The 22,005-nt window shown below is 41.8% G+C and overlaps 1 protein-coding gene across 5 annotated transcripts in view; it reads right to left on the minus strand.

Moving 5' to 3' along the window:
• The window catches only part of LOC108058465 (very long chain fatty acid elongase AAEL008004), a 32,246-nt gene extending 10,981 nt beyond the window's left edge, over positions 1–21,265 (minus strand). For 3 of the 5 annotated variants that reach the window (XM_017143200.3, XM_017143201.3, XM_017143202.3), the window contains exons 1-2: positions 3,516–3,884; positions 291–556 (exon numbers count right to left, since the gene is read on the minus strand). In XM_017143200.3, coding sequence (XP_016998689.2) covers positions 291–348 — 58 coding nt within the window. In that variant the 5' untranslated portion in view covers positions 349–556; positions 3,516–3,884. Of the gene's footprint in view, positions 1–290; positions 557–3,515; positions 3,885–7,264; positions 7,408–21,245 lie in introns of those variants that run through there. The other 2 variants (XM_070217730.1, XM_017143199.3) reach the window with 2 other exon arrangements.
• Positions 21,266–22,005: the final 740 nt, after the last annotated feature.

Here is a 22,005-nt window from a genome sequence, read left to right on the forward strand (position 1 = left end):
CCGTTCTGAAAAGAAATTTAGCTAAAGAGTTCAGCACTGGGAGAGCCAATGTGTCCGGTTTCCCCCTTTTTTCCCAGCGCTGCCAATCCGGCTCTCTCGGTCAATTAGAGAACTGGTGTCAAAAATTATTTATCCGTTGGCTTAGCCCTCTGCCGTTTTTGGAGAGAAAAGCCAGAAAGAGAAGCGACATTGAAATGTTCCCCATGTTGCGGTTGCTGGTCACAGTCCACCAAAATCAAGGTTAGGCAAATTAGCAAATCCCACCTCCCCCACCACCTCGGGGTACTTACCACTATGTGAGTCTATGTATCTGCTTATGCTCTCGATGTATTTCATAATTAAGGCCATTGTGTTGCTGTGTAGTGGTTGGTGCTTTTCTTTTGCTGACAGTGGAGTCCTTCTTTCCGTTTACTTTGTTGTTGGTGTTCCTCTTTGATTGTACAATTAGTTTCGTGGTTAAAGTATTGACTTTCAGAAAACGCGGTCCGATTCACAACTGGTTGTTTTAAGTGTTTGGAATTTAGGGCATTAATGCAGTGCCAAGCGGATTTTCAAACTGCAAAAAGAGATGACAGGGGGGAAGTTTGTAAAATTTTGATATAAATTAATAATTGGGCATAGCACGTGATGTGTCTTTGCTTTCATTTAGCTAGAGAGGAACAGATGTGAGTATTTGTTTGTGCGAGTTACGAGTTTTTACTACCAATTCCAATTTAAATTAAAGCCAACGACGACCGGCCCTTATCGGCCCCCATTAACCACCCTACCCTTCACCTTCATATGAAGCCACATATACCGAGCCACCAGAGCAATATTCGGAGGCAGAAACGGAATGAGGTTAATAAACTAAAGGCAAAAGCTGCTCGGTCAGCATTTGATCGGCACATTTACATCTTGTTTATAATTGAACGTTCTCGTTTTGAGCTTTTTCTTTTATTTCTTATTTTTTAGGCCAAGCGCGGAATTTGTACCTCTTATCGCGCGAACAGTTATCGCAAATCGATAAATTGAGCGAAAGCATTAGCCAAAACAGTGAGCGTCAGCACTGGAGTATGTGGCGTATGAGTAATGTTCGTGGAAATGTACAAAAAGTTCAAGGACAGCCTGCGAACACTTAGCACTTGACGTAGCTTGACTGGATTAGACTTCCCCAATATTTTTCTCGATTTCTGTCTCTGTTTCTGAAAGCATTTTAAATCCGCTGATGAGTACTGCCTAAGTATGCCGAGCTCGTTGAAGGGAATATGTTATCGAGGGTAATTATGTATTGGAATAGGAAAATGTGCATCGATATCCATTGTTGGCAAATCTGCAGGTACTCAATATAGAAGAATTTCCTTCTGCAAGCAAGCACGCGTTCCCTCCACACAAGTCGAATTCTCTCCCTTCCATGTCGAGCATTTAGCTTCATGTTCACATTACTGATACGCCGCCTTGTACGTCACGCCAGAGTAACGCAAGTGTTTCATAACAAAGCTTCTTGGTGTCCCCCAGTGAAGTGGCGTGTAGGCGATAATTGGGAAAACTGACCACACTGTGATAGAGCCTACTCTTAATGGCTTTTCGAATGGCAGAACGCTGTCCAGCAAGAGCATAATTAAACCCCATCGAGGACCGCCCTTTGAGTTATATTCCAATCTTAACTGGGTGCGCCAGTGCTAGATAGTTGTGCTGGTATTTGTGGGGCACCCATAAGTCATAATTAGCTTCCGCTCTCAAAGGAATTGGTTTGCTAGTCAGGACATGAGAATTGACCAATTGAAAAATATTCACATATTTATTCAACATTACCTCATTGGCGTCCATCCAGCAATGTTAGCCCAAGCTAAAGGCGGTAACAGCCACTGTTTGCCCAGTTGATGGGCCTGGAAAGCAACAAGCAAAACAAACAAACACCTTTGCCAAATAAAAACAACAACAGCGACAAGAAAGTAAATTAAGCCACTGCCACCGAAAAGCCAAATTTAAACTAATTCAAAGTCAAAACAAGGCGGTAGAAATAACACGGCTACGGAAAATTCTGTCAACGATGAAAGCAGAAAAAACTGCCACGAGCTTAGTGGGCGGGAAGTGGGGGATGAAAGGTGGATAGCAGGTGGACAAGGTCAAAGGGTTGAAGGTGGCCGACTACCTCTGGCAACTGCAGAAAGCGCGAACCTGCTGAAGAAGCGGGCGCTGAAGAGCGACTCAAAGCCATGCCAAATATTGCCGTTTCATTGACCTGGTTTTGTTGTTTTCAGCTGCTTCTCCTCGATGTTCGCCCACACAAGCACAAGCGCCGTTCCAAAAAGCATGAAGCAACACTGCACACATGGGCATGTAAGGCGACAAGCGAACGACCAGCTATCGCCATCCCACCCCAAAAGCAGGCCCATTCAGCAACACGCCGCTAAACCGGCGTCAGCCAAGGCGCCACGTTGCCCCAATCTCATCACGTGATGCCGACTAGGGTTTCTCTTTGCCTCTGGCTTTTCCCTTCGCTCGTGCGCAGAGGCTCGCAGCGCGTTTCTTGAATGAAAACGCGGCCACGAGAGCAAACCACCCGATTTCTGGCCCTCTGCGGGTGCGGAATGATTTGGTATGTGGTGTCGGCTGCCCGGTTGGGGGGTTGGAGGGTTGGAGGGTTGGGGTACGGAGTCTAGTGTCGCGTGACTCACCCGACGCACCTCCGACTTCTTGGCCGGGCCAAGAAAGACGCTCGCTCGGGCTGAAACAATCGCCGAGGAAAGCACGCTTTATGCCAGCCCAACACGCCATGAATGACGCCGAAAAGACGCGTGGCGCTTAGTAGTTGTCACAGTTGTTGACACAATAATTTTTGGGGGAGCGTGGAAGCCTCCCCTTTTTTAACAATTCGCCCATGCATCGAAGGTGTCGCGCGCCTCTTGACATTCTCAATTCGATTGGCTATTGATTTTTGTACCTAGTGGATTTTCCTGCTCTCCACAGCTCAGCACCATCGACTTGGTCTGAAGACTGGCTTGACTGATTGGCCAAGCGAAGGCTGGCCCATAAGTAATTGATGCCAATGGTCAAGTGATGTTGACCCCAAGCTGTTGCCAACAATTACAAACTTTGACATTTGTTTATCGAACCTTTGATGGCAAGAGGATTGCTTCTTCAAACAGTCGCGTGTGTGGGAATTGCATCAGATTCTCGAATGCCAAATTGAGTTATATGACTTCTCAGTTTGGCAAGTCTTACAAAGGCTCATTTGTATGCGCATTTGACAGCCACCAAAATTTACATACCGATAAAAGGTTCAATCACTTTCACGCAAACGAAACGCGTCGCATATTTTCATATAATTAATTCATAATTAATTATCAGTTATACTATGTAAGTTTTAAGCGTTGATTGCGCAAACGCTGATCAACGAGTGAGTAGAAAGAGCTTCTCCCAAAAGGATTGGCCACCTCACACAATCCTCTTTATCCTTTCCCAACTCCTTTTGAAGACTGAAGATTAGCCACCTAGCCGAACGATCGTTTTAATGAAACGTCTCGAGAATTTACCTTGTTTGCCGCACTGGATGGCTTTGAGATGGATTTCCAAAAAGCCTGAGCAACAACTAGGGTCGATTGCCGGGCGTTACTCCGGGAAAATCGGGTTCCCTAGCGCGAGTGGCTACTGCTCAACAATTACTGCTGTGAATGTTGTAGAGCTGCGCCCACTGCTCGGGCTATTGGGTCTAGCATTCCGGAATTACAGCAACTCTTGAGTTTGCGGCTCCAAAATGTGTCCTTGGAAACGCGGCTGCAGCTCGGATCGGACTTTTTCGAAACTCGGCTTTCGATTCGCGACGGGGCGAGAGGCGGGAAGTGGGCGACGAGCGGGGCAGAGACGAACCGTCGACATCGACTAGCGGAGCACGACTAACTGGCTGCCACGGCGACTGACGAACTAAGGCCGCTGCGGCTCAGTCGCAATCTCAGCCGCGGTCGCAGTCGCAGCCGTCGCCGTCGCCGCAGTCGAAGTCAGAGTCCAAGTCTCAGTCGACGCTTGGCACTCGACGCTCGACGGGCCGAGCTTGTGGAGCGGGCAGAGGCGTTGGCGTTGACGCTGGCGGGCCATTACGAATTAATATACATTTCTTTGCATAGATTTCCTTTGTGAACTGACTGAGGTGGGATGACTCTTAATTGTGGACCGTTTGGAGCTTCATTCGGCCATCTCACGGACTGCGACTTCGGCTGCAGGTGGAATTCGCAGTGCGTTGGCCGACTCCCAGCTGCACCACTCCCTTCGATTGGGAAAGCCCGTCTTTCGAAAAAGACCTAAAGGAAAACGGAGAGCGGTGGCGGCGGCGGCGGCAGGTTAAGACGCTGTCGCTGTCGCAAGAACCACGCTCTGCTCGGCTTTGAATGAAGTGAGGCAAGGGCCGCCGCTTGATCATGATCGATTTCAGTGGCAGGTGATGGCTCGCATACCAAATCAAAGCTCCGCACTTGTCGATCAATTAATTATTACGGCATTTCACACATACTCACAACGGGATGGACTGGGTTTTTTATGGCTTTCGGGTTTTCATTTCACGTTTCTCTTTTGCTTTTTGTTTTTGGGACTTTTGCGCTCAAAATCGAATTCATGGTCAAACTGTTTACGAATGTGTGTCGCCAAAAAGAAGCCACAGCAGCAAACAACGCGGTAACGAAAGGCAGCGAACAACAGGTTGACCTGATGAAATGGAAATTGAAACGCGTTTTGTATTTTGACGCAATAATCTATTTTGGCCTTTGTTATTTATTGGGTCGCCCAGCGGAGAAGAATGTCACTTCATAATTTCGAAACGCTGCCTCCTCTGCTTTCTAAGGCAGCCCACACAGCCCGCGAAAATATTTTAATTCACAGTCGATCGAACCTCCATAACTCAACTTTCCTCATTTTCCAAGTCGAACAAATGTGGGATGCCTCTTGGTTTGAACTTCTATGGGTACATCTTTAAATTCAAATTGGTATTGGAAAAATTATATTCGCGCAACCAAACGGTTGATGATGAATGGAATCCAATTTACGTTGCCTAAGGCAATACTGAAATATTTTTAGTCGTGCATTGATCGATTAACTTTTGGCTATACTTTGATCAAGTCTACCAGAATTGCTCAATTTGGCAAGATAATATTTATTCCGCTTCTGTTAATTTGATTGGAAATTCAGTTTGTGGAAAAAAACGAAGACAATAAAATAACAAATAAAAAGATATAGAATGCTTATAACAATACAATTTTCAAGTAAAATATGGGCACTTCCATATTGTCGCTCGGGGCATTTGTACACCTTTAAAGTTGAAAAAAAATTGTAAAAAAAAATGATTTTAATTTTAATAGTGGGCTTTTCTTTTCACTCTTTCCAAGCTCTATTTTGTGCAAAAATCTTGATTTTTTACCATTTTAGTTTTTAAGATATCGTTAAAAAACTGCCGTATTCGCTCGGGACAAAAATAGAAGTGGATTTCGGGGAAGTTCATTCAACAACAGAATTTAGCGAATTCTGATGAAATATTTGAATGCTATTTTTTTTAGAATGTTGTCCTAAGATGTCGCTATGAAATGGTTTTGGTTTTACTTAAAAATTGTTTGCCGTTTTGTTTTATGCAAGTTAAACCACATTCTCTCGGGACATGTCGCTCGTTTTGAAAAGTGTATTTCTGTACCTCTATCCCTTAATTACTGGTTGTTTTTCATTTAACTTAATAGTTTAATTAATTAATTAAGCATTTAGTACAGAACAATGTCACATATTACCATTCCTAAAAGATAAATTAACAACTAAACCAAGGTACAAAAAATAACAAAAAAAATAGCCAAAAACAAATTTTTGCGTATATAGGTGGGGTTTGTCATAAAAATAATCAAACTATACTCCAAATTTTTAGTTAAGCTCAGGATCAAACTATTTAGAAACTAATATCTGGGCAAAATCATGTGGAAATATGTTTTATTCAAGTTTCAAGGTTTTTGGCTTTGTGGACCTTTTGGTGGAAGTGCCCATATTCATTACATATTTTAAAATATCACAAATTATAAAATATAAAATAATATGGAGTGCCTTAAAGTGAAACCGCAAGCAACTCTGATTTCCGTAATCGATTAAAATTGTACTTCAAATAATTTTATTTCTAGTACGTTAATATTTCAGTTTTCTAAATTTTTTTTATTCTTTTCATTGTATGCCATACTTCTGAAAGTGCTTCAAATTATATTTATCGGATTTTTATTTACACAAATTTCGGATTTCCTATCAGCACTTATCACAATTGCTTCAGCAACCAAATTTTTTCCAATCTGGTGGGTGGATCGAGTTATGGCAGTTCGAATGCGGTGCGTTCAAACACTTATTGAGTTGCATATGTAAATTGGAGGGCCATGCATTTCCACTAGGAGGTGGGATGTGCTGGCAGTGGGCGGGACGAGCGTTTCCGCTGAACAGATTGATTCGAAAGCGGCCGACTGCGGTGGCGGTGACTTGTTGAGGGGTCACTTTCTCTGCCTCTCTCTGCGCTTTCGCCACCGCTCTCTTTCAAATCCAACTAAGAGCGGGGTGCGAGGCATGAGAGAGAGAGAGAGAGTGAGCTCTTCCATCTTTTGGGTGCGAGTGCGAGCGGAATGTCTTGGAATTATGTCATATCTTTACACACATGCGTTACAACAACGTGACGATGTAGCGAACGGTTCGGTCTTTTCGTATCTGATATCTGATAGTTTCTGGTCTCTGTTCTGGCCGGGCGTCCTAATCTGGGATGGCCTCTTATCGCCCTTGATTAGATGATTAGTTGGCTGTCCCCGTGCCTGCCGAAAAGCAGAATGGGTCGCAGGTAAGGTAACTGATAACCGCAGGTGCCGGGCGAGAGCGAGAACGCAGTGGGAGGGGGAAGAGGACAGCAAATATGCACGATGATTCTATTTTTCAGTGCTAGCAGTCGCCGCACTTGGGTCAATTAAAGTCGGAAAGCCGTGCAACGAGGCTAATTGAGTGCACGACGGGGGCGGGGGCAGGGGTCAGGGTGCAGCATTAACTGATTCCGCCTGGCACGGCTTATTTATCGAGGCGGTGGCAAAGGCGGGGCGGGTATAACAACACTGCTAACTTTTCGGGCGGAGGTTGACACTCGACGACTGTTACGTGGTTTCTGCAGCGCGCAACCGACGCGACACACAAGGACACAAGGAACTGCACTCCACTCCACTCGGAAAGCCACAGACAGGCACTCCAAATCGAAACCAAATCAAATCGAATCGCAATCTTAATCGGAATAACACTTTACTTTGAGTTCGTTTTGCAGTGGTAGTATCTCGGCAGCAGACTAGGAATTTGGTGTGGAAATCGCTCTGGCCTGACCCAAAAACCAGACGAGGAGGCACAACCCAAAGCGAAATGCGAACTGAGGCCCGCTACTGTGGCGAAGAGCGGGCGAACCCCGAAACAGAAAGCCAGCTGCGGCTAAAGAGAACTGCTGTTGCTGTGTATCTGTATCTGGTGGATGTGTGGATGGCGATGGCAAGCGGCAAGAAGCAGACCGCCTGGGAAATGGCAAGGCGGGCAAGAAGAAGCACCAGCTGTCGCTGCGGTTCCTATGGCGCTCAGCGTTGCGTCACGCGCCGTCCAGCAGAGGCAGAAAGCAACACCAACGCTCTCTCCCTCGGTATCCGCCAGATACACTGTACATTGCTTGGCGCAAAAAATACCGGCTGCCTTAGCCATTCCACTCACGTTTTCTCTTAAACCGCTGATAACGGATGCGCGAGCCTCTCTTCAGCGCTCTCTGCTGTTGCTGCCAGGGTTTCCATTGCTCGCGTTTTTGGCCCAGCCAAATAAGTGACTGACGTGAGCGAGGCATGGCTCAAAAAGAACAACACCGGGTACACGAACATACGTATGTAGGTGATTGCATTATGTCATCGCCAGCGGGAGGGGCTACACCACCACCCCCTTTCCCAATTTGTTGTCATTGCTCTGGGCTCGCATTTTGTTTTTAGTTTTCGGGTTTCGCTATCTCTCGATTTGTTTTAAGCCACCCCTGAACTACAGGACACGGACAGAGACACACAGCAACACCAACACAGGGACACGGAAAGGACACGGGCCAGTGTGTTTAGTTTGCCCCTTTGGTGTTTTTTGTCGGGTCGTTCTCGCTCTTGCTATTTTCCAAGGAAATGAACCGAAAATGATGCTACCCCTTCAGAACCTGCACCTTACGCCGTTAAAAACAGATGTTCACCGTGTTCGCCAAATAAAATCTGTCGTATTAAATTGGAAAATTAAAATCATTAAAGTATATGATGCCCAATGCATTTTCGCATGAAATGGAACGATACAACTAAAAGGCTAACGAAAAGAATTACTTACTATTCCGCACTGGCTGATACACAAATTTACAATAACAACAAACTTAATCAGTCTGAAATGTCGCTGCCAACAATTTTTAATAATTTAATTCTAGACAGGAATGCATTAAAAGCGGACTTAAATTAATTTGCATGATTTTTAATAAAATTTAGTTTTTATTTACGATTAGTTAATAAGTTAAGATCGTAAAACAACATGCATTTCGACGAAAAAATAGCGATAACTAATAGACTAATTTATTTGTAATTTTCGAATATGCATTTTAAGTATAACAGTCCCGTTGTAAAACTCAAGGTAGGTACATTGAATCATGTCATTAAGATAAAGTGCAAAATGCTCAATACCATATAAATTGACCTTATTTCTGAAGCTGACCAACTTATCCAAATGTTTGGGCCGATTAAGGTGTTTCTTTCGAAACCTTTGTGACTTTTTGATATATAACGCTGTTCACAAATCAAGATTTTTAAACTTTGCTGTGACTTTATAATTTTGAATGCGCCCACCTTCAGTTAGTTAGATTGAATTTTTTAAAACGACCGTATAAAAGAGACATGTATCTATTTAATTCCGAAAAGATTCCCAAAATTGGTTGACCACTCTTGAAGATATATCCCAAGAGACGAAGAAAATTTGCGATTATCTTAAATTAAAGATATTGCAAATACCAGAGCTGATGGACTATGGGCTTAGGGGCAACTTATGCTTAGAAAAGCCTCATTTATCGAAATAAAATGGTGGCAGGCCTGGATGTCACATTTTGGTCACATTTTGTCGGCCTGTGTTATATACTTATTTTCGCACTGTTAGCTTAATAAAAGTGTTAGTTCTCTAGATGGCATAGACAAGACACTGATTTTGGTACGGAGTTCTTGTCTTATTGTGAAAGCTTGCAAATTTAAAGCTGTTTAAGCCGAAGAAGCCCAAATAGCTTCTCTACGTGATTGGGCTGTTCAAATTGATCGATGGCCAGTGGCGCCTGCGCCCTTGACTCACTTGTGTTGGCCTGGCCAAACGCATGCGCGGAATACATATGGCGGGTGAACAGCTATTGGCCATCTTAGGGTGTCGGGCTGCTTCTCATTCGGATGGCCATTATGGAACTTGTGAGAGAATTACGCCTCCGCCCACAGTTGTGCCAGGTTCTCGTTAAATTCATTCAGCATCCGCCGGGTCATAAGCTAATTTTAATTGTCGGCTTTGTGGCTCCGGATGATGATGATGATGATGGAGTTGTGCAGACGACATCGCAATATCTGGTGCGATCTGATTACGTCGTAGTCGTTACAGTTACTTGACTGGGGCAACGCAGTTGCCACCGCAGGCATTTTATTTACGAAACTTATTAATCGATTTATATGCGCCGGCACACTAGCAGACCAAGCGACCCAAGGCTAGGCAACGCGAGAAATTGTCGCCACACAGCAACGCCAACGGGTTGGGATTCGGTGGTGTATGCGGGCTCAAGGTGAGGTGTAAATTTGTCTTTGTGCTTTATTAAATGATTCGCGATGTCACAAATCGAACAGCTAAATGTTTTGTGGAGACTTGGATATTTGAAAGCAGAACCCTATTAAGTCAAGTAAGAACTTGAACCGACTTTAGATATAACACTACGACGCTAACTTCCAAACAATACTTTTTAATCGTTAAGGGCCGTTTTCTCGTCCGTCCTGCAAAGTAGAAATTATCTAAACGAAGGATACATTTTTTCCCGTCCGCCCCTTAAAACTACAAATAAAAGGAGCACTATTTTGAGGCCAGGTGGCATCCTCACAAGAAATAAATAACTAATTGTCAAAAATTAGTCGAAAAATGGTCGAAAATACCATAAAACGGTTAAACTAACAGCTGATGATATAAAATTTCAGACAACTTTCATTAAATACATTGACCACCTTGCCATTAAATCCTAAAATTTTAATTTCGCATTGCAGACATCTTGCACATTTATAGAAAAGTAACCTTTTTTATTCCGATATATGTACACCCAAAAAAAAATATAGTGTTAAGTTAAGACTAAATAGTGTTAAGTTTATAGGGGGATTCCCTAAACTGTTGAATTGCTGAATTGTTGAAAATTCAACAAAAAATTTCAGCAATTAAGGGAACGACCCAAAATGGTTCCTGTTGAATTTTCAAACAGCTGTTATTTGTTGAAAAATTTTACGGAACTTAAAGCATGTAAAATTTGATTTATTATTGCTAGTTACTGTCTAAAAGTGTTATAAAGGTAAAAAGAACCACAAATATGCTTTCTAAGTTGATTTTAAAATAAATAATACGTACTGGTGATACTAAAATGTTACAGGGTTGCCACGACTTTTAAAAAAAGGTGACAACTCTGGCTTTTCAGCAATTCAACAAAATTTTCATCAGCCCCGAGGCTGTTGAATTGCTGAAATTTCTGAAACTTGACTTTGTATGGAACAGCTGATTAACAGCTGACCAAAATTCAACAATTCAGCAATTCAACAGTTTAGGGAATCCCCCTTATGTCCTGAGTTTAATTTCTATACCGAAGTTTTCGGTTTTCGTTCCTGGTGTGAAGCCAGGATGCTCTGGTTTGGAACCTGGACATTTCGAACAGAAAAAGTGTTACCGCTTTTTAATGTTATTCGACGCGTTAGTATTTTAATGGTTTGACATTAGTGTATTTTGTAAACGACGCTGCGGTCTCTTTAAAGTTTGTTTGTGAAAATTACTTGTTAAAATTTTAATATTTGCTTATTTTGGGCTTATTTGAAATGTAAGTACATTAAAATTGTGTCTTAGTGCATAACTAATGAGTAAATTATTTTCCTTTTACTGACACCACCTTGAACTGCGCTCCAGATGCCGGGAAACTAAGGATCTTGCAATTGGCTTTCATTTTTTCTGACCGCGGCCAGCGTAATGTTAACTTCAATATCAGCGTCCTCGACCAAGCTTCGGTATTCATCTGGACGGCGACCACTTTGGAGATGATCAGCGACATAGGCGGTAAAACGGCTGCATTTGCCCAAATATGCATACATAAGTACATATTTTGAACATGTATTGTATTTATGTTTATTTGTTAAATTAAAAATTACCTTCAGTAATTTATAAAAATGTAAAAAATATTTTTAATAATATACGAAAAGTACAAAATAACATTTTTTAATTTTGTCTGTTTAATTCGGGGTATAATATTTATACTGGCATTATACTAAATAGTATACAAAATAAACTAGCAGCCTAAATTTCAGTACACTGAGTGAGTATAAACTGTATACTCGTTAGTTTAAATTTGACAACTTCGAAAGTTTCATTTTTATACTTTCGAAGTCCATTAGTTTAATACTCAGAGTATCAAGAAATTTTTGACACTCAATAGTTTACTTTTAATGTAGAAATAGTTTAGTTTCTATGATCATTTTTTTTTGGGTGTACATTGTACATTGTACATTGTACAATGTACATACCTCTCCGGAATCGCCTCCGGGAGATTGATTTCTTACAAGCTGACTTTAAAAAATGACTTTAAAAAACTTGGCTATTTTATAAAAATCCACCAAAAAAATTTTTAATACGCCGGAAATTAATAAATTGTTTTGATGAAGACGCTGCACACTGGGCCAGCCAATCCAATTTTAGGCCAACAATTTTTATACCCTTGCAGAGGGTATTATGATTTCAGTCAGAAGTTTGCAACGCAGTGAAGGAGACATTTCCGACCCCATAAAGTATATATATTCTTGATCAGCATCACAAGACGAGTCGATCTAGCCATGTCCGTCTGTCCGTCCGTCTGTCCGTCTGTCCGTCCGTCTGTCCGTCCGTTTCTACGCAAACTAGTCTCTCAGTTTTAAAGCTATCGGGATGAAACTTTCGTAAAAGTCGTATTTCTATTGCAGGTAGTATATATGTCGGAACCAACCGGATCGGACAACTATATCTTATAGCTCCCATAGGAGGGATCAAAAAAAAAAAACGTAAAAAAATTCTAGCTCCGGTGTTTTTTGAAATTTTACCTTCTACTCTTGGGAATATTTTTTTTTATATATTTCTGAATTTCGGTTTTTTTGTTTTTTAAATCGGATCACTATATCATATAGCTGCCATAGGAACGGTCGAAAAATTAAATGAATATTTATGGGAAAAAAATTATATCTTTGTTGGTTTTTATTACATTCCCTTCTACTCTGGGATATGACTATTTTGAAATATTTCCAAAATTCGATTTTAATTTCTAAAAGATCGAACTACTATATCATATAGCTGTGATAGAAACGATCGAAAAATTAATGTGAAATAATAAGAAATTTAACATTTTTGCGATTTGTAAATTAATAGAATGATCTGCAAGGGTATATAAGCTTCGGTTTGCCGAAGCTAGCTTCCTTTCTTGTTTTTTTTAAAGAAAATTATTAAATTGAGTGTGAGGTCCTTTTTATAATACATTAAACATATTTATGTCACCGTTTCAAAAAATTTCGGCAAGTAGTTTGCTTTTACCGTATTTTCGAAGTGGAAAATTCGTCAAGTATTGATGTAAAATAAAAGAAATCTAGAAGTAACGGGTATAAAAATTTGTTTTTTTTTTTTATTTTTTTACACCCTTTTAGTGCCACGCCCTTTTTTTATGTCCAACATGATCTTTGGGCTTACTTGAATATTCACTCCAAATTTGAAAAAAAAAAACGAGTCCTACTGATTTAAGTCCCCCTAGACTGGGAAAATCCTACACTGTGCGTCGTATAATTATACCCGTTACATGTCGCGCTAAGCTAAGGAAGCTAAACTGGATGCTGAAATCAACAAGCAAGCTCAGCCTTGCCAACAAAGTGTTGCTATTCAAAACTATTGTGGTGCCCTCAATGACGTAGTGCATCCAACTCTGGGGCGTGGCTTCTGACTCTAACGTCATGAAGGTCCAAAGAGTTCAAAATAAAGCGCTGCGAACAATTACAAATGCGCCGTGGTACGTCAGAAACGTCGACCTGGCTAACGATCTCCACATGCCCTCTGTCAGGGACCAGATAAACCGGCACTCCAGTCGGTATAACGACCGCCTCACAGGACACCCCAACCAACTAGCAGCTTCCTTGGCCAACCCATTTAACAGGAGACGGCTAAAGCGAAGGCACCCCGGCGATCTCTGGACAAGAGGACGTCATGTCTCACGTGTCCTGAAGCAGTAATGCGTTTTTTGTATTGTTGTTTTAGTTTTCTATTATAAGTTATAAGATTTGTTACTCGCCATCCTGTTATGTATTCAAGTTATTTGTTCCTATTTGTACTTTACGTTTTATAGCCATTAAGTTGGCTGATTAATGTAAAATTATATGAGTTACATTAAAAAAAAAAAAAAAGCACTTATTATAAATCACTTATTATAAGAGTTCAACTGGCCGATATCTTATTGATATAAATTGATACAGAAATCTTTTCTAACCGAGCTGTTAAATACGTTCTATTCAATCCTTGAGCCGCGGAAGGGGCCCTAATGAGTTAAGGTGTGCTCGAGTTCTCAGCTAAAAGTAACAATACATTCCGTATAAAAATAATTAAATATGCTGCAAAGTGCCTAAAATAAAGATCAACGACGAAGACAATAGCAGCTACAGCGAAAGACAAAAAGAAATCTATTTAAATTGGACTTAAGTTTGGCTTGACTTTTTGAGGAATGTAGGCGAGGGGAAGCGTTAGGCACTTGAGCCATTGCACAATGGTCACGTCACCGCAATAGACAATACGCAAAGCCACCTTTCAAATTGAAGGCTTAGTTAGCTAATGTGTGGTAATGATAATGATTAAGCTTGGCAAATACCCCAAACGCCAAATATGCATCGCAAACGGCCTCGTCGGATCCCAGTCTCAAAACTCAGACTCTTGGCTTGGCAAACGCCACGGAAAGTGACAGCCGGAGATGGCCCAATCCCAATGGAAAACGAATCTCGGCCCTGACTGTGACTTTCTCGACGTTCCGCGCTGGTGGCACGCCTGACAATTCTACGGGCCATAAAATCTGCGGCCCTCACCACAAATGCAATAAAATGGAGAACCATTAAAATCTTTGCGAGAGTTCTAGACCCTGAGAAACCCGTGAAATTTGGCTAAAATCACGGCGACTGATAATGAGTAGCTCATATAGGCCCCGATATATATCGGACCAGCTGTTTGGATAACTGACGGATAAGTCTAAGGCCACACAGACAGCTATCATCTAGAGGCTGGAAATAAAACTCAGTCAAGCGTTGCGCTTTCGCAATTGCCAAGCAAACACAAAAGGTGTATGGAAATCATAGAAATGGTACTGGGAAGTCGGGGCAAAGGCGGAGGTGACGACGGGTCGGCTTCTTAACCTTTCACAAATCCATTGCTGCACACACCCAGGCGCGGAGATGGGGATTCGCACGGGAATCGTGCGACTCGACTTCGCTGACATGGTAATCTTCGCCTATTTGCCCAGATCGGGAGCTATTCACCTGTATTATCATAGCTTCCCAGACTCATTATTTGCCCCAAACACACCCAGCAATGCCAATAAGCCGCGAACGGCGTTTTAAGAGGGCTGCTGATATAGATGTAGTATTTCTTGTTTTGGCCACTGGGAGTGTGAGAATGTAATCGAAAGTTGTTTTTGCCCGAGGGCCGCACATGGCGCAATTTGTAGCTTATTTACCTCTAAAAACCCACAATGAACAAACAAAGTTCATCTTTGGGACCGTTGAGCCGAAGCACTCGAGTTCTCCAAAGAAAATATTAAATCAGCGTCTAACATCCGACTTCGACTACGAGCCACCGAAAGTCAAATATTGAAAGCCTCGCCTGGGGCGGGACAAAGGGCCAGCCTCCGGTGCACTTTGGCACCGCTGCAATTACGAGTTGTTAATCAGCAGTTAAATCTTGGGACAGAGGCATTGATTAGTCGAGGTGCTGTAAAATGCAGTTTCATGATAGCTTTCCGCAGATAATTACCTAATGCTGGGCGTGAATTGGGAAAGGAACCCCATGACACCTGTACTCAGTAGTCTATCATCATACTCACCAGTGCAACTTTGTCAGCGAGAAAAAAACAGAAGGTTCCCGGATAGGGAACTACGACAATGTGATGCCAATAAAAGTATTTAAGCAATGCCAAGGTCTTCTCTTGGGATCAATTCTAACCTGGTATTTTCATAGTAGCATTCCGCGGATAATTGCCTAGTGCTAATATGAAAAGAATCCCAACGACACCTGTAAGGTTCACCTAGACAGTCATTACACTCACCCGAATGCTCGCTGAAAAGGCACTTCGATATTGTTTCATATTGTAAGTGGTTTACCTTTTAATTGCATAGTAGCATTCCGCAAAAAAGGGAGATCCAGATAGACTATCAACAAGAGCGGCACAGAACGCTGCTGAAGAAGCCTACATACTATTTCGACGACAATAAGACTAGCCAAACTGTCGCGATTCGAAGGCCTCCTCTTGGACACATTTCTCACCTCGTCCACCCCAAGGTAACTCCGCTAATAGCCACTAATCTCTGTACAAACCCACACCATGTCCACATGTGCGTGTGCTCGTCTCGCGGCACATAAACCGCAAATGAGCGTTTACAGACACTCGAGATTGGCTGGAACAAGCCCTCAGCCAAGACAATGGGGGCCAAGTCGGGAGTGGAGGGATGGTCGAGAAAAAGCATCGTTCAGACCTGCTTTGTTGTTGGCTCTCGACAGCTCAATCAACGCCGCTTGGTGGGGTCTTCATCGCCATTGCCATCGACATCTCCGGCTCCATCTTCTGCCGCATTTCAATGTCCAAATCCTCAAGTGAGAAGTCAGTGCTTTGTTGACAGATTTATAGCGAGTAAAGTAGCCGCGCAAACGAGCAAAATGTTCATTAAAAAGAAGCAGCGCAAATGCGTCGTACGAGTACAATTGCCTTTTGTTTTGGACATATTAGTCACTAATTTGGGCAGGTCTGATCACTTTTATTTTCGCCATGTCAAGGCAAAGCACGATTTCAATGTGCTTCAATGCTTTATGGCTTCGCTTCTTCCTCCCTGATAGCTTTTTTTCCTACAGACTCTCATCTAATTAATGCATTCCGAATTATTTGCATGCAATGCGACTGCAATTCCATGCGGAAATAATTAGTATGTAAAAAGCTGTTGAAAAACGTATAGTGCCGCAAAAAAAACTCGGAGAAATAAAATCAATATATATTTTTGGCATTAAATGTTCTACCAGTTAATTGAAAGTAGTAATTGAAGGAATTTTTTTAATGTATTTTTCAGTGCGTTTAGATACATTTCTGTTACGGAAACTTTTACTTTCTTAACATTAAATTAGAGTTTATATATGTAATTATATATGATTAAGGGCCGGTTTCTCGAGTCCCTGTCAAAGTCCCTGATAGCTATCTGTTCGAAAAACTTAAATACCAGATAAACTGTTCGTAAAAGCAAATCCGCTTTCTCGACTGCTTTAATTTATCTGAACGAGAAACAATTACAGAGTGCTGTTAACGCACAGAATTGTGCTGTGAAGCGCAAAAAATGGCATGCTTCGATTATTTCATCAGCTGTTTGTGTATAATTTAAAGGAAAAGTCAGCTGTGATTTCGTTTCTTCTTCATAGTTGGCTTTGGGAAATCAGCTGTCATTCTATCGAGTCGAAAACGCTTAACAGGGACTCCGAGTCCCTGTCAAAGCTAGCTCTCACATTTATGCTCGAGAAAGCCAAAATGCCTTAGCAGGGACTTTATCTGTTCGAGAAATGTTAGCCGGCACTCGAGAAACCGGTCCTAAGCAAGAGAAAACGCTATAGTCGGGTACGACTATCAGATACCCGGTCGCTCAGCTAAAGGGAGTGCGAAGGAGATAGAGATATACAACTTTGATAACGCATAACTTTTTAACGAGTGATACGAGTTGAAAAATTTTCTACATTCCGATATGTATTGATGAATACAATAAAACTGCACTTTTACTTTTCCAAAATCTTACAAATGTGGGCGCCAGACACCTTTTAAAATCGTTTAAGGCGATTGTGGTCGTTAGAGGGGGGTCCCAACTTTCTAGCTTTTGTAGTTTCCGAGATCTCAGCGCTCATACAGACGGACAAATAGACATGGATAGATCGACTCGGCTAGTGACCCTGATCAAGAATATATATACTCTATAGGGTTGAAAATGCTTCCTTTCAGCTGTTACATACTTTTGCACGATTACAATATACCATTTTACTATACGAGTAACGGGTATAACAAAAAACGGTGTAAAATCAAATAGAAATTTGTTTTAATCCAGTATGGAACGTTGAGGATTGTTTGACCTTCTTGTGAAAATGCCCATATATTGCGTGTAACCCGGTGAAGCACAAATTAAACTAATGTGCCACTTATTCTCCAAACAAAACAAAATATATCTTTTAAGGACGGATGACTAGTGAGATTGTGACTATGACAACCTGAGTACGAAGAACAGAAAGGATCATGTTTGTGTTTTACAAAATAGAAGACTTCCGATACATACGCAATGGCAACGCATTTTCGGATAATTTTGTAACGATCAATTTGTTGTTTTTTCCACATCTCTTATTGGGTCTTGTTTCTGTTATTCGTTTTGCTGTTAGCGCTTCGGCTCGCTAATTACGGCAATTTACTGGTAAGATTTTTAGCGAACTTAGCTTTTATACATAGGTATACTTTGTTATTGTTATACCCGTTACTCGTAGAGTAAAAGGGTATATTAGATTCGTGCAAAAGTATGTAACAGGTAGAAGGAAGCGTTTCCGACCCTATAAACTATATATATTCTTGATCAGGATCACTAGCCGAGTCGATCTAGCCATGTCCGTCTGTCCGTCTGTCTGTCCGTCTGTCTGTCTGTCTGTCTGTCTGTCTGTCTGTCTGTCTGTCTGTCTGTCTGTCTGTCTGTCTGTCTGTCTGTATGAACGCTGAGATCTCGGAAACTACAAAAGCTAGAAGATTGACATTTTGCATGCAGATTCTAGGAGTACCTACGCAGCGCAAGTTTGTTTCAAAAGGGTGCCACGCCCCCTCTAACGCCCACAATCGCTTATATCCGATTTTAAAAATTTCAATATTTTGGAAAAGTAAAAATGCAGTTTTGTTGTGTTTAAAAATACCTATCGAAATGTAGAAGAAATTTTTTAAATCGGACCATTCGTTAAAAAGTTACGGCGGATCAAAGCTTTTATCTCCATCTCCTTCGCATTCCCTTTAGCTGAGTAACGGGTATCTGATAGTCGGGGCACCCGACTATAGCGTTCTCTCTTGTTTTAAACTGGGATAGACTGAAGCCGAAGTGTCCACGAGTTTTGGTAGGTGAATTAACCACAAAGTAGGTTAACAGAATTGGTCAAGACTAAAGCCCTGCGTAAAATATTCAACTTTTTTTGTATCGTATTATACCATTAAATTTTGGATTTATTCAATTCAATCGAGTGAATTGAATGACTTTTAAATTAATTTTGAAGCGAATGAATGATTATTTTGAATTTTCCAGAATTTATTGTTGCTTTCATTGAAGAAGAAATAGTCAACAATTTTGAAATAACCCATATTAACTGCATAGTGTATAAAATTCGGGCTGATTGAACCACTAAATACTGGACGTTTCTTATACAAATTAGAATGCGTTTTGAATTATTTCGAAATTCATGCTATTCATTCATTTATTCTATTAATCTTAAAATGCAAATTTATTCAATTTGGTTAAACTCAAATTCAAAATAATTCATTCATATAAACCAAACAAATTTAAAATAATTCATTGAATGAATTACAGGGGTTTAGCCGAGACACGCTTACAAATTCTTCTACTAAAGTTCAGAGCAGTTGTAAGAAATGCAGATGTATATGTTAGACGGCTGATTTTTCAGCTAATTTTAGTCACACAATATCTAAATTGTGGAGATATGGCTGATTGTGCTTCTGGTTAATTTAAAATGCTGCACACGTAGCAGACATGGGCGGACGAAATTCAGTTAATTGTTTTCATTAGTCACCACGAAACTCTGTCCGCCAACTACACTTAAAGGTTGGTATGCATGTGTTCATGTCAATATCATTTTTTTTTTTAAATATTGAAACAGTAAGGCTATGTCAAAGTACTCAAATACCACTGTCTTTAAATTTCTGAAATATTAAAATTTGTATACCCGAAAAACTTATGTCAAAATAATACGAAAATAGCTTTGATTTTGTTTGTTGTAACATATGCGCAAGTCTAAATTAAATTTTTATGCAATTTGTAATTTAATAGAAATTATCTGCAAGGGTATATAAACTTTGGCTTGCGAAGTTAGTATTTGTTTTTTGTATTCTATTATTTTTCTGATTATTTCTATTGGAGCTTAAGATATAGTGATCCGATCCGGATTGCTTTGACTCCTGTCTACCTGCAATAGAAAAAAGACTTTTGGAAAGGTTTCATCCCAATACCTTCAAAGGCGAGAGACTAATTTCTGATCTGCAAGCGTGTAAAAATACGATTTAAAAAGTTTCACGATTTTATACCGCTGGCAGCTCCCGTTTTATTTCTCTATCTGTACTGCCAGTATTACAGATCCGGTCAAAGCTCTTTTCAAATATACACAAAATCGCAGTTGCTATTGTCAGCCATTCGATGTTGAAACGAGATCCTGTTCTAGACAAACCGAGTGTTTGAATTATTTATAGAGAGTGAGCGGGACTAAGCTAAAGTCGCGGCCACGCTGCAGAGTGCTAAACGTCTTAATGTTTGGGTAAATTTTAGCTGGCAACCTGTTGAGGCTTCTCCAATGTCGGGCCTAAGATCTCTGATCAGCGATCTGGGGGGATTGGCGTGTAGCCTGTAAATTCGCATGAAATGCGGACTACGTGCGTGGCATTCGAAGAACGGCAAGCGCGCGAAGAAACCCGGATGGTTTGCATGTGTAAATAACGAAAGCGAAAATCCCAGCTTACGATTTGAAAAGATTTGTCAGCCCAGCGACGTCTGTCAGGAAACGAGTGGCTCAGTTCTGTGTCAGAACAATGAACAAGCCCTTCTGGGCGTTTCCAGGCAGTCAACCACTCCAATTACCTGCCAACGCGGAAGTGATCATCAATCGAAAGGAGTCCACAACCATTATCGATCGAGGAGTTCGCATCCGTCATAAGTTCTCGAAAGTTGTTCCCAAAAGCGGTTCGCAACCCGTCCACCAAGTCGATTGACAGGGAAAACCCAAGGGAACTTTTTGCTGAGTCTGAGGGCAGGATGCTCTGCATCAAGTCCAAGGCCAGAATCGGGTCATCGTAGATCCGGTTTTAAGCGAATCATTTCCGCAATTGTTTCGCAGTGCTTTGCATTAATATTTATAGTGCAAGAAAAACTCTGCCAATTACTCGCCAAGGACGCGCTAATTGCGAAAACCACTACAGAGCTCGAACTTTGGACCCAGTGTCGCCGGTTTACGGGGTAAATTATGTTACAGCATGTCAAATAATAGTTTAATAATCGGCTTGACTCGAAAGCCACCACTTACAAACAGCTGTCCCAAAGGTAAACAATCCTCAGCTGATGGCGATTTGGAAGAGCGCAGACGTGTCTGGATACCATTCTTGCAGATCGGCCCTTACCTACCTCTGAGCCCATTTAGGTTTTGGAGGATACGACCAGTATTGGAGGATCGGATAGAACTGCCTTTGATTTCACAAAGCTGGGCCTTGTGCAAGTGCGGACAGCAGGGTTGCCACACTACTGGACACCGGATCGAACGGGCGATCGGCCAGTCAAATCGATTATCTCGGATGGTCTGCGCCACATAGCCGGGCTTCATGGCCAACGGGGGGAGGTGTTTAGGCGTTGAGAGCGCCGTCCAGTCCAAAACGGTTATTGTGAACGGACCAAGCGAACAGTTGCAAAAGAGCGAAAAAATCACATGTGCGGGTAACTTACCAACAACTCAAAAGTCCGCAACCGAAGGCAGACAGCAGCAGATCGGTTGGTAAATCGCTGGAGACCGAAAACTGAAAACTGCAAAACCACAACACACAAATTGCACGGGCCCGAACTATTTCACAAAGTGTTGCCAAAGAACTTTGTAAAATGATTATTTTCGCAATGGCTTTTGGCTTTTGCACACGAGCGGGCGAGAGTAGACTGCGATTAGCGCGCGCTTGACTTCTGAATGAAAACTGAGCCGCGTTCGTGCTGTGGGGCTGATTAAACGCGAATCGCGCGACGCAGCTGAGCAGAATGTCGACGCCGACGCTGCGCAGGCGCAATCGCAGAGAACGCAAAGCTGCCGCTGTGGAAACTTTACGGTCAGCGCCAAGTGCAGTGCGAAAACTTTCCGCGAACGATCGTCAAGTGCAGTGCACGAAACAAAGCAAATATTCTAATTGCCCCGAAACCCCGGACGCCGTGACTTCGACTCCAACCCGAACCCGAACCCGAACCCAAATCCGAACCCTAACCCTAACCCGGTTTTTTTGTGCTCCTGTTAATGTCTGATGTCAGCGCGAAGGCAAGGTTCAAGTGCAGCTACCGGCGAACTATGTGTGCACTTAACATGCCGTCCCAATCCGAATAAATAATACCGGGGATAAATTTACGAAAAGCCCCGATACCTGGCCTTTTTGAAACTTTTAGTCATCCATGTAAAGTACAAGTGCAATTCCGATGTAGAACTGTAGATAATCATGCATGTGTACCC

This window comes from Drosophila takahashii, chromosome 3R, assembly GCF_030179915.1.
Source record: "Drosophila takahashii strain IR98-3 E-12201 chromosome 3R, DtakHiC1v2, whole genome shotgun sequence".
Taxonomy (NCBI): Eukaryota; Metazoa; Arthropoda; class Insecta; order Diptera; family Drosophilidae; genus Drosophila; species Drosophila takahashii.